The sequence below is a fragment of the Brienomyrus brachyistius genome, chromosome 24 (genome assembly GCF_023856365.1).
Source record: "Brienomyrus brachyistius isolate T26 chromosome 24, BBRACH_0.4, whole genome shotgun sequence".
In the NCBI taxonomy this organism is placed as follows: domain Eukaryota; kingdom Metazoa; phylum Chordata; class Actinopteri; order Osteoglossiformes; family Mormyridae; genus Brienomyrus; species Brienomyrus brachyistius.
The window spans coordinates 9228728-9242189 of NC_064556.1; the positions used below are offsets into that span (position 1 = coordinate 9228728).

General features: G+C 41.3%; 1 protein-coding gene and 1 long non-coding RNA gene across 3 annotated transcripts in view; one reads left to right on the forward strand and one right to left on the reverse strand.

The window, feature by feature from the left end:
* The window catches only part of LOC125719855 (uncharacterized), a 351742-nt gene that overhangs the window by 96254 nt on the left and 242026 nt on the right, over positions 1 to 13462 (reverse strand). The window lies entirely within an intron of this gene.
* The window catches only part of LOC125719845 (fibroblast growth factor 13), a 105240-nt gene that overhangs the window by 56974 nt on the left and 34804 nt on the right, over positions 1 to 13462 (forward strand). Inside the window, exon 1 of one of the 2 annotated variants that reach the window (XM_048994648.1) lies at positions 11568 to 11780. The exons of the other annotated variant lie outside the window; for it this stretch is intronic. Coding sequence (XP_048850605.1) covers positions 11750 to 11780 — 31 coding nt within the window. The 5' untranslated portion in view covers positions 11568 to 11749. Of the gene's footprint in view, positions 1 to 11567; positions 11781 to 13462 lie in introns of those variants that run through there. 2 annotated transcript variants of the gene reach the window in all.

The following is a 13462-nucleotide window of genomic DNA, read 5'->3' on the forward strand; positions in this document are numbered from 1 at the left end:
TAACATCACCGTACTGTAATTCATACTTCACAGTCAAACATAAGCCTGTTCTGGCCCGAGTCTCCATTGAACCTGTCACTCTGTAATGCCCATTTATTAACAGCTATTAAACTGAAGTATTTATCTAAAACTTTCATAGCAATTAGTCATAAAAAGCAATTCAGATTAGCATTTGGTTTCTGCATATGCTTCTGAATATATCCCTCTTAATCAATTTTTTGAATTATAACTCCAAACGGAAAAAAAAAAAAATGCCGACATTAACTCTGAATACCATTAGCAGATATAACTGAAATTCCTATGTTTAATACATGGCCAAAAAAATACCGTGAGGCTGATTAAAGCAAGATCCTTCATTCTTTATAGCTTGTTGTTTGTGGTCGACTGATTGAATATTAGGTTTTATTTTTTTTCATAACCTAGGGCTGTTGTTAGGCCTACGAAAGAAGGTCAAAGAGCCGACTGATGTGGAAGGTTCAGCACTAAGGTCCTGAACCACAGATTTCTCCCAAAAAGTAAAAGTGTCACATGTGCCACAGATGTGAAATGCATAATCTGGAGTATGACTTAATCCATCGCGGCGTGTGTCTAAGCCGGTCCTCGTAAGCCAGCGACACACAATTTTATCGCTACATTTTAAGGTAGCTTAGACATGAAAGAACCCAAAGAATCTTCTTTTCCTTTAGCATGACCGGCTGCCGTAGTACTTTGCAGCGCACGATAGTTAAGATGCCTGCATGTACTGCACGGTAGTAACGGAAAAGTCGCACTGTGCCGGCGAGATCGCTGCAGTTGCTGCTGCTGTAGCCACAAACACAAAATGGATTAGCTATCCCCAGCTGGAGGACGCAGAGTAATTACATTTCAGGGGCACACATCGCTCAGCTCTACGGGGCCCGGGATGCGAGCTCATTTCAGGGCTGACAGAAGTCGAATAATTCACTTCTGGATGCCGTCGGCCTTTGATTATGGTCTGTCTTATTTATTCTTGTTCTCCGCGAGATTTAATTTCCATACACTCCAGACTGCCTCTGCCCTCCCCCAACCATGACCCATGCTTTGAACGAGGTAAACATAGAAATCAGTAAATCATAAACGGCATCATTTTTCTCCCCCACCCAGACCTTCTCAAAGCCAGCTTATTGTCTTATTTGCATGTCAGATCAACGCATTATAGGGGTATAAGTGTGCATGGCTTTGGATTGATAGATTTTTGGGAGGGTACATCCCAAAGGGGAATCTGCTGCACGGACAGCCAGTGTGGGTACGGGTTTTTGGGATGACCTCACATTCAGCCAATAATAACGCAGTGCTTCTCAACTCCTATCCTGGGGACCTTCTGTTATTGGCTGAGAAGCCGTCCAAAAAAAAAAACACTCCCACACCGATCCTCTATGGAGCAGGTGCCCCACCCCTGTTCTAAACCCACCATCCTTTCAGGAAATAATTATTTACTTACTATTGACACCCCCAGGCAATTTTATTCTCTTAGAGAGAAAAGACATTTATTACGTCTAAGCTACAAATGTCTGGCAGCAATACCAGGCAGGGAGTTGTTATTACTCTTTGCGGAACATATTTTAATGTAGCATTATTTTAATATTTAAGGCGTGCAGCTATTTTGTCATTGACCAGCCTTACTGCATTCTTACCTCCTCCATCATTCGGTGTTTATGCTCGTTGATTATCTTCCCCAAGTTTGTATCACCAACTTTTTCCATATCCCACAGCGCCTTTGCTCTGCCTCATAACCCAGTTTTGTAATCCGTGAACGGAACGAGTTTTCTGAAGTGTCTTAAAATCTCAGCACCAACAAAGTTTCCTTTGCTAATCGACTGGTTACACTGGCCCAGCTACAGGACGTATCTCTGACTGACTTGTTGCTTTCTGTTTCCAGGCCAGTCCCGCACCCATATGCACAAAGCAAACAACTCTGTTTGGTCAGTGAGGTAGGAGGCAGAGAGTAATATACATGCGCAGAACTGCAGTTATAGTAGGTAACACTTTACTTGACAGAGCACAAATACTTAGGAAAAACTCAGTTACTTAGCTTGCGGTTAATTAATATGTAAGTAATAGTAAAATACCAGATTATTTATGCCTTGTCAAGTAAAGTGTTACCGCAATGCAGTTAATCACTTCAAGCCATGTTGTCTCATGAGGACCAGGATGAAACATCCAGATATGATTCCCCAGGAGGCCAACTTGAGTCATGATGCTTCAATGACAAGCTTCTGCAGCCTAGAGATGCCATCCCATTCGCAACCCACGCTCCTTTAGTTGCAGTGAGGATACAGTCAGACTGCATATGAACAAATGGATGCCTGTGTCTCCATGCAGATATCTGATGGTCATGTGGTGCCTCCCAGAAGGGATTGAGCACCATCTGACACATGGACAGGATCAGGGTCACGTTGATGATTCGTCTCGCTGCCCCCCATCCGAACGCAACCTTATGAATGTTTGGAACCTGTCAAAGTATCGCACTATAAGTCACATGGTTTAGACCCAGTTCCCAGAATTCCCTCAGGAATCTTCAGCAACATCTCGAATGACGCAGAGCTGGGCTCCTGTCTGCCCCACTTTTCTTGCAGCCTACATTGGGGAATCGTTTTTGCTTATCCAGCCCAAGATGATTCATGGCACCTACCACTACAGGCCTTTAAGAATTAGCAACTATTTGGAACTTTAATGCAAAAAAAAACGCAGGTATGCTCCCATTAATGGTCTATATTGGGAGCACCATGTACAGTAGCCTAAATTCACTGCGCTGTCTGAGGGTTTATCTTGGTGTGATATTCTGTTAAATTGTCTTCTATGTGAACCCAGAATATTATAATATACCCTAAAGTAACTTTCAGGTAGAGAGTGAGACGATGCTGGAGAGTGATGGAATTTTGGAAATTAGAAGAGCAGGACTCACAAGGTGTGAATGTCCTGTTATGCCTAAGCGCTGACGTCAGACTATGATAGTGAGGTTTTTAGCTCTCACACCTAGAAGCAACATGCAATCTCAGGATCAGGCTCAGGATTCATAGGAAGCACAGGGGAATTAATCTGCTGGCCAGGGGATTTGAACCAGCAACCATCTGGTCATATGTATAGGGTCCTAACCCACAGAAGCACACACCCTCTGTTCTTCATTCCCTCAATGACAGTTTCGAGAGAATGCAGGTGACAGTTATCTTATAGATGGCTATAAAGCCTTCCATGTAACCACTGCATCAATGAGCCATCCAGTGATCCAATTATCGCAGTGTCGCTGAAAGCACACTGCATAGGGGATCAGACACACAGGTGGGCCGTTTACATTTTTACAAATTCCGCTTCTTTTGTCCTCCCTGCTCAGACAGTGTTTAGTCGCTTTATCTTTAATGCAGATTCTGCTTGATGCATTAATCAAGCCCGCTGCAGCTCCTTCATGTCGTGTCGTTTTCATGTATTAATTGGCTACACACACAGTAGTTTACGTTAATAAACCTGAGAAGGGCCTTTTGGTTTTGGCCGCTAAGCTTCATTTCCAAAGCTTCTCCCAGAGTCACTCCAGGATTTGCAGTAACCGTCCAATACATTCATGCGTTTGTTTACTCAACCATTACTGCGCCGTGTCTGGCTAAGCAGTAGCTCAGTAATTAGATAACTAATTAGGTAAATTTATTAAGGCGGTGAAATTTAGCAAAAACATGGAATGGCTGGGGTGCCCCTGAGGAGAGATTTGGGAAGCTGTGTTCATCTAGCTGTCCAGTAATATATCAGTAACTTTTTGGAGACTGGAAGAAATTCTTGCTATTTTACTGTATAGCTAATTTATTATATATATGATAACATGCATTTCTTTTGGTATACACTTACTGTACAGACAAATAGCTACAAACAAGGACTGATTGTAGGGGCCACAGGAACGAGCTCAGTTTGGTTTACAGCACTTGGTGGCATACAATTTATAAGCAGTACAAGGTTTTCTGCTAATTATGCGTGATGAATAATGAATTGTCAGGGCTGAGGGGATGATAAACGAATAAACAAATCAGCTTCCTGCGTCAGGCTTCAGCCTTGACCTCTGACCTTTACCTCAGAGTCCCTCTGACGTGACGTTGTTCCATTATCGGGAATAATTATCAGTTTCTGGTTTAGCTTTTATTCTGCTTTAGAAAAACACGGAAGACCATTCGGTTTTACAACTCAGAGGATCCCCGTAATCAACATTTCAGTATTTCATTTCACTACAGTTGGAACTTAAAGAAGGTTAAGTTTGGGAGAAGTTGCCTGGATGACGGTTTCTGACATTTTTTTTTTTTTTATATGATATCTGCTGGGAGACGTCCTGATTATCCTCCAGGCCAGGGGTGGGGAACATGATCCATGGAGGGCCGTTGCGGGTTTTTGGGATGGCCTCTCAATCAGCCAATAACAGTGGCTCCTGAGGAATGGAGCTGTGATCCACTGCTTTATTATTAGCTGATGGAGAGGCCATCCCAAAAACCCGCACTGGCCTTCCATGGATCATGTTCCCCACCCCTTCTCTAGGCATTCAAAATAGATAGGTCAGCTTTATAGTTACTATTTATGTTTATTTTGTTTATTCATTTACAGTTTTATTTACATTTTTCTGTTAAAATCATCAAAAGTTACATGACATTAAGGAATGCTATTAAGGAATTACTCAAATTCAGAAATATAAAAGTATTCGAAAGTTGCTGAATTACTACCTAAAAATCTCATTAATATGCATCAAAACATTTAGTTTGACATTTGTGTTCCAAATGTCTCATATACAGCACAGTACCTGAGTGTTCTCTGGGGATTCCCAGAAGTGCCGCGGTTTTGTCTTGACCTCTGTGATCGCTAACACACGGCATTGTGGGTCCGCGGGTGTCCTCCTCCTATTGGTCATTCAAATCGTTTACTTTTTGAAAGACAAAATGTGTCTAGCAGTGGAGACGGCAGCAGTTGATGTGTATGAACCCCGTGAGCTCTGCGCCCATGTCGGACGGAGATCAGAACAGGGAGTTTTTCACTCATTGATATTCGGTGGGTGTTGGGATGGAGAGATTCACTGGGCTGGATAAGATGAATAATTTAGGCAAAAAAGAACCTGTACTACTCAGAATCAACAAAAATGTCCACACCGTGCTATCAAATGCCTATACTATAGAATTCTCTAAGAAAATAATAATTGTGTCACATCATTTTGTGTAATAAATGAAGGTGAATGAATGGATGAAGGGCATCCATGTAACATCGACATAATTCTTAATCTTGAAACCCTTCTGATGTTGCGTATACCTAGTGCCGGCATTTGGTGGTATTCCAGGTAAATAAAGCGAGACAAGATGCTGAAACTCTTCGGAAAATCTTTTTTTTTTTTTTTATCTGGTTATTAAAATGTGACGCAAGTTCTTTTTTGTCTAGTTACAGAAAGCAAAAAGTTGCAGTCACACATTAACGTGTTTATTAATCAGGCTCTGTGGGACTGAAACAATGATAGGGGTGTTCATCTCCTGTGTTATTCTGGAACAAAACGGATCCCTTCATTGTGAGACACCTGCACTCCCAGTGGGTTATGGGATCGGGTTCAGATTCCCTCGTGACTCTTTCCGATGTAAAGGACACGCTGTGTTTGTTCTTAAGATCTCTAAAGTGAAGCTATAAACAGCCCGATTTGCTCATCTTGTTAAAATATGTCTACAAGCTGTTGTCAGAATTCTGCACACGATGCACTTATACATCTATATGACGTTAAGAGATATGTATTCATGGCAAATCTTACCAGTCTAAAGATTCTGCTTATTTCAGCTAATGATGATCAACGACTAGAATCAACTAGACATTTGTGCGGCTTCAAACATCATGGGTCTTGGTTACGTTTAATATCGCGTTTACATTTTATCTTCGCTAGAATCCATGTTTGCACTGCGTCTGTTTGGGAAGAAACACTTTTGACCTGCAAAACGCAGCCTCAGATAATTTATGTTCCTGAATTGGGGCCTTTGGCACAGTGCAGACTGTTAATGCCGCAAACCTGCCAGCTTCGATTCAGCCATTGTTGTGAGTCTTCAGGGAGGCTTTTTGGAGGGCATATTGAACGCACACCGCAGACAGTCTTACTCGGTGGTTTGTGCACGGTCAGAGCGTGAAAATGTTCTGTGCTAAGTGTATCAGTTTAGGAGGAAATAAATGTTGACAGGGAGCGCATTCTGTGCGACATACCGGACTAACAGCGGGACAGTCATTCAGGTGTGAAGGTATTTCATTTGATCTGATTCAGTTTCACAAAACCTTGTCAATAATTTCTAAAGCATCAGCACTTGGCTGTGCAAATAGGCACGTCAAAGAAGACGCATACTAGCGAACTACTACAGGAAAGGAGAACTTGTGCAGTATGTAAATGTAGTTCTATATCGTGCTCTATGTACAGATGGAGTTTTGCAACATGGTGATTTTTTTTGTTTGTTTTTATTTTTCGTTTCAGAGGGTTCAAAAGGATTTTTTTTTTTCCCTAGCTTGTAATACTTTGTGGTACATTTGTTGTCCACTAGGTGGCAGGATTCATATGCCTTACATTTCAGAAGATGACGGTTTACTGTTTATTTTCAAATTGATCAGTTGTTTATTCATCGAGTTCACTAAAGGAGCAAAGTCCACTAAAGTGCAAACTAAAACCGTTCTGTTAATATCCCTGTCCATTAGTGTTATATACTATACTATTAGGCACACGCACTTGTCATCTTTAAAATTTGCGCTTCTTTAACTACCAAAAATGCCTTCCACAGAGTTAATTTCTTAGTCTCCATAAACCATTAAATTATAATGAATCATTTGAATAAAGAACGCAATTAATAGCTCTTTAGTTAAACGGTTTATTTAACCAATGAACCACATGAAAAAATTATAGGAGGGGAAATTTAAAACAAAAAAAGTGAACTTGCAGCTTTTTAGAAATGTATTTAACTATCTAAAAGTATCCAATAACAGTGATACATTTCAGGATATGTGAAGAAGGAAAAATAAATCACGTTCTGTCACTTCGAGGCGTTAAGGAAAATTTTTAGCTGTGCTTAATGTTTTTTTTATTGTGATTGTCAGTACTATTTTGCGATATGTCGTCACACTGATCATCACTGTCACCCAGCGGAGCTGTGTTTGACAGAATACGCGCGCTCAAAGAAACGCGGAAGCGTGCGCCTCACATATGGACACACACCAAGTCTTTAATTGCTTCATTTCTTGGATGAATGGAAACACAAATACCGTGTTCTCTTAGGGGCGGCCGGACAGACGGGGCAACCGTCACTGGCTTCAGGTGCCTGGAGGCTTAGCGCTGTGAAAACATCTCGCCATCCTTGGACTCTCCTTCCTGTCTTTTGCACTTCTGCTATCAGCACAAAGTAACTCTTCACACTGCCTGTCCACTCTGATTTAAATTTCAGAGAAACGCCAGGGCTGCGATCAAACCACATGACGCCCGCTCTACTTTGTTTTTCTACAAGTGATTGCTGTACTTTGTAGCATATAGTAGAATTGCCCATGTAATGCATTTACTAACAGTGTAGTGTGCTGGTTTGTGAGTCCTCTGGGCTATGGAAATGTGTCGGATTCTTTAATTAGCATTATAAGGATGTTTTTTTCTCCACCGGATGCTTCATCCATTTCAGTTTCGGAATTAGAACTTGATCTTAAACGCCGCAAACAGAAGGATGACACTTGAAGAAGGGATAAAGACACCGACTGGCATCACAGTCAAATTGTGCGGCCTGAAGACTCTTTGATGTGGATGCTGTCAGCTTGTAAACCTCCTGAACATATTCAAACGTCCTGGGACAGTCGGGCCTCCAGCGGTGGAATAGACAGAACTTTTTGGACATTTAACGAAATAATCACTTTGCACCTAAAGACCATTTTTTAATATACAAAAATGTAGTGCAGCCCCTCTCCTCACACACACACACACACACACACACAATAGCAGCAGCTGTGAACTGTGCGGGAGTTTATCTACAGTAGGTAATCAGTCCCTTGCTCTTAGTAACAGTCTTGATATTTCAGCATGAAAGACAGGCACCTTCCTTGGGTTCTCCTGTGTGGTCACAAAATGTCCCGACAGTGGAGGCTATGATGAGTTAAGCTCCTGGCCTGCGGATCAAGACATCGACATTAGAAGCCATCAAATTGCAGTTCTTCGTCTGTTTGATGCATTTCCTGTCAACCTTTTTTTCTCCATTTAGAATAAGCGATATTCAGTTTATATTATTTTAGGAACTACATGTAATGTGTGCTTTACACCTCAAAGTAACCCCCAGTGCAGTGAAAAATGGGAACTGTATTCTGTTGTTCCTGTAACAGTATAAATTCATTGCTGGCAATGAGCTTGGGCTACCAGATGAAGACCTTGACCTGAAAATACTGTCTTTCCAATAACCTACTTTTATGTGCAGCATGCAAATAGTCAGAACAGTGCTGAACCAAAGGGAAGAGCATAGCAGAACTCTAGGGTTGATCATGTACAAATTGATGTAAACATGTACATTATTACAGGGTATAAAGCAGAGTGTTGCCATGGTGATGAAGCCTTCAAGAAATGCTTATCCTGAGTTAGTCACATTGACCTGCTGGATCTTCTCTGTTATGTCCTGGATGGCGACATGAGAGGATGACATTGTTAAGGGATAGCAGCAGATGCTGCCTCAGACAGTGGTCCTGCTTCCTGCTTCCCGTTCAGACTCACCAATAGATAGGCAACATGTCACAGCTCAACAGCGCCCCTAGTGGTTGACCAAAATGACGACCCCCCCCCCCCCCCAGCAGGTTTCCACCACAGCAGGATAATTTTTTCAAACTGATGCTATAAATCGATCGATCCTGAACTAAGCAACATCGCCACAAAAGCCTTATTCACAATGATTTAAGGCCATTATGGATCAGATTTCCTTCCATCCACTTTCTATACCCGCTTGTCTTATGCAGGGTCGTGGGATTCTGGAGCTGATCCCGGAAGCTATGGGGACAGGCAGTGAATAACCCAGGATGGGGCACCAACCCATCACAGGGCAGACATAATTTATATGTTTCGTGAAATGAAATATTTATATACTGAGGATTTAAGGCCTATATTGGGCAATGGACAGTAAGATGGTTTACTTTGGAACTAGATTAGGAAAGCTGGCTGTCACATAAATTATGGAAACTAAGAAACTATTAGGTTCAGTTGAATGGCCACAAACGGAGGTTTATGAAATTAACTGAAGACGTCAGCTTCATTAAGTCTCAGTGCTGATTTCTTTATTATATAATTTAATTTTAGGTCAGTGTCTTGTGACTTGGGCCCATCCACCGCAGCGGCTGCACCTCACGGTTAGAATCGGGATTAGCATCCAAACACAGAACCCCGGACTATGGGCAGCGTGGAACGGCATGCAGAACCGTTCACCTTGCCGGTTCTCCATTTGGAGCAGCATCCTGTCCTTTCACTGTCACGTTACATAAGGAGCAATGCTAAATCACCCTGAGAACACAGTTATTTTAGTGTCCACTCTTTCTGTGTAGCAGTGGCGGTCGAGGTTATTTCTATATAAATGTGACTGAGTCTGTCAGGTTCCGCGGACAGGCAGTAAAATTAAAGGTTCCACCTTAAGCTCCAGGGAGGCTCTGTCACTTAAAACCCTCGTCCTTAAGTGCCGGGTCCCCCAGCCCAGTAAGCACCTGAGATCAGACCCTTGTCATCGACCACTTGTGACAAATGGCCCAGGCAGTTTCCAATGCATTGGGGTGGAAAGGTAAACAGCTACTGTAAGATGAGGTTTTTTTTGCGTGCACCTTGTGTCCAGGTCAAATAATGCTGAATGGGCTCTAGTACTTATGCAGTATTATAAATTATATTTAATGCAGGGGGCGGCATGGTGGTGCAGTGGTTAGCACTGTTCCCGCACACCTCTGGGAACCGGGTTCGAGTCTCCGTCTGGGTCACATGTGTGCGGAGTTTGCATGTTCTCCCCATGTCGTCGTGGGGTTTCCTCCGGGTACTCCGGTCTCCCCCCATAGTCCAAAAACATGCTGAGGCTGATTGGACTTGCTAAATTTCCCATAAGTGTGCATGTGAGAGTGAATGGTGTGTGAGTGTGCCCTGCGATGGGCTGGCCCCCCATCCTGGGTTGTTCCCTGCCTCGTGCCCATTGCTTCCCGGATAGGCTCCGGACCCCCTTGCGACACAGTAAGATAAGCGGTTTGGAAAATGGATGGATATTTAATGCAACTAAAAACATTTAAGTTACATTGCTCGTAAAAACTGTTAGTTGATTAAAGTTTTGCGCTATAATTTGATTTTTAAAAACGTAGCAAAATTAAATATCATGGAAAAGCACTTTTAAGGCACTTGTATATTTAAGTTAAACGGTCTTTAACATTTTTAAACATTAAACATTTTTAACATTGTCATGGTTTTGTTTGTTGATAGCAGAAAGTGTCATTTCATGACAGACCTATTGTCTTGTTGACCTGAAAATATTGAGAAACAATCCTGTATTGCTCTTTAAGCGAATTATTGCAATGCGCAAAAGGAAGGGGGGGAGGGGGGAATGCAATTGTCCTGTCTGTAATGAGGCCCTGTATACAATATTTCTGCATTAGTCCTTCAGCAAATTAAAATATTGAGTTTGAGCAAATGATGTCCTGGACCGTTACTTCATCAGAAACAGACAGGATATATTTAATTTAATAACATTTTCAGATTAATGAAGGAAAATGTATGATCATTTTAGGATAACTTTGCTTAAAACCCGCTCTTTGGAATCAAACTAAAATGCACAGACTGAGCCGGGAAATCGGACTCTAGATAAGTTATGAACGACTTGCTCCATCTAGCGTTAAGTCTGTGTAACGATCAACTATCTTTTGCATTCTACACCTATTGCAATGCTCCGGTTTTATCCGATATCTAAGCGAAGATCCCAAAGTTCATTATATGCAATTCATACTCATTCTTTAGTAAACAGAATCTGTGTACTGTTAAAATGAATTTAAGGTGCTGTTCGATTTAACCTTATCAGTGCCAAATCATGACAACGCAGTAAATTCAGTCTTGATTAGTGGCTGTTTGCACGCTATTTATAGAAGCATCTGTGTATTTTTACATCAATTAGATATGCAGACGTGTACAGCACACTGCAACGTGTCTGATGAGCGTTTCCAGTGAGTTCCCTGTAACGACTGAGGCATTTGAATATATTAATAATTCAGCTTGTCTGAGTGTCCAGAGGAGTAGACCGTATTGTTTAATGGCCACTCTAATGCCCATTGTCATATCCGTTGATGCACGTTGATGCTTTCTTCTCGAAAGCGGATAGCCGATATAACTGGTTTACTCGATGCATTAGAGGATCGTTTTACAGCTGTTTTTTGTAATCTGAGAAAAAAGAAAAACTAATACAGATTTTGAGGTTAAGCAACATGTCTTAGTGAGCACGTTTGATTACTCTTTTCTTCTTTGCGGCTCTCATATGGTCGTTTAAGCTGCAGAATGCTTCATCAATGCTTGCCGGATCAACGGTGCTTTCGAATGAATCATTAATGAACATTTTTAAGTCGTAATGGCCTATCAGTGATGCCCATTAATGATCTCGAATCACCAGTAACTGGACGGATCCCGGTCCTTTGAGATTCACTTTAAATGTGGCTTAAACTTTGTAACGTCTTCCTCCTTCAGTACACTTAGGACTGCAAACGCGTTCGCACCAGAGTCACGCATTAAAGAAGCATGACTTTTCCTTTAAGGAGATCTACATCAGGTACGCAGTTTTTATCTTATTGTTTGTAAAATTATGTTATTGTTACTTAGATCTATTTTCTTCTTCATTTGAAAATACTCCTGTTTCTGGTATTTCTTGCACTTTATGGGAAGAACGCCCCAAACGGCAGCTGTCCGAAGTTCTGAAGTTGTAATTAAACCTTTTAAAAACGAGACTATATTTTCTTAAATTTATTTTTCTAATTACTTATTTTTTCATACATGATGAATGTTGATTAATAGGTGTCATGTATTTATATTGGTAATGTATTTTGAACTGTGATACCAGGCATAAATGATGAATACCGCTAGTATTGTTCCACGTTTTATAGCAGATATGCCCATATGTCGTATTTACTAAAAGGCGGCGTATTTATTCTGATTCTCGTCAAATGTGACTCCAACGAACGACTGTATACTTCGGAAAATGTAGATATTGCCTGAGATGGAATGCCGTATTTTGATCTTCAAATACAAATTTCACGTGTATATTTTCAGAAAGGAGTGCATTAAAAGATAACCAACCTGCCAATTACATTTTAAATTGTATTTAAAGTTATAAAGTGCCGTGCATATATATAATGAATACATTTATAAATATAATAGAAAATGAAATAAAAACCAAAAAACTGCAAACATCACTCCAGGATTCTGTAATGAATAACGGAAGGATTACAAATACTCACGTACTGAATGTTTAACAATAAGCACCTTTGCATGACTACCAGATGCCGTAAAGTTTGTTTGAATGTCTTGTACTATATATACAGTATCAATATTGTATGTCTTTTGTATATATACCTCAGAGGTCTATGCCTATTGGATTTGTATCGGTTGAGTATCAGGCAAATGGTACATGTGAGTGTGCCCTGTGATTGTAGTTGGCACCCCATCCTGGGGTACTGTATGCCCTGTCTTGCACCCCTAACATCTGGGATAGGATCCTGGACCCCCCTGAACCATGCGTAAGACAAATGGGTAAAGAATACGGGTGGGTGGATTTCATAAATCTTACGTAGCATAAAAGAGCATCATTGGCTGATAAGGAACGACAGTCCTTTATTGACTTTGGCCAAAATGTCTTTAATAGGTTGGTCTAGAATATGCGCTTAAAGTCCTGAGAGTAACGCCCCAATCGCAAAACAGATGCTGACTCTTTCGGATGCCGGGGGGGGGGGGGTCGCCATGGTAAATGTGAGGCCCCTTTATGGAGGCTCCCCCCAGTTTCTCTCTACTGATGCTGAGTGATACTTTCTATGACCCTGACATTTAAGGAGCCCTGAAACTAAGGATGTTCCCTCCTTCCTGTAACAGTATTGGTTCTCCTGGCTGATGCACTGCAACTTCACACTTTTTAATTATCTGGTGTATCACTGCACCGAAAAAAGGGAAGATGTATGTTGTCAGCTCGAGACAAAGTATGTCTAGACCAGTGATTTTCAACCACTGTGCCACTGCGCGCTAGTGAGCCGTGAGAGACTGTAAAGTGTACCGTGGGAAATGATCCAATTTCACTTAATTGGTGTAAAAAAAACTTTTTTGAAAATTAATTATTATTTGCAAATAACATGCCATTGTCAAGTGTCTGTGCTGTAATAGTGATTTATTCTAAACATACGAAGCTATTTCAACATTGCTTCCATTTTCCACGACATATCCGTGTGAGCTGAGCTTTTCAAACCG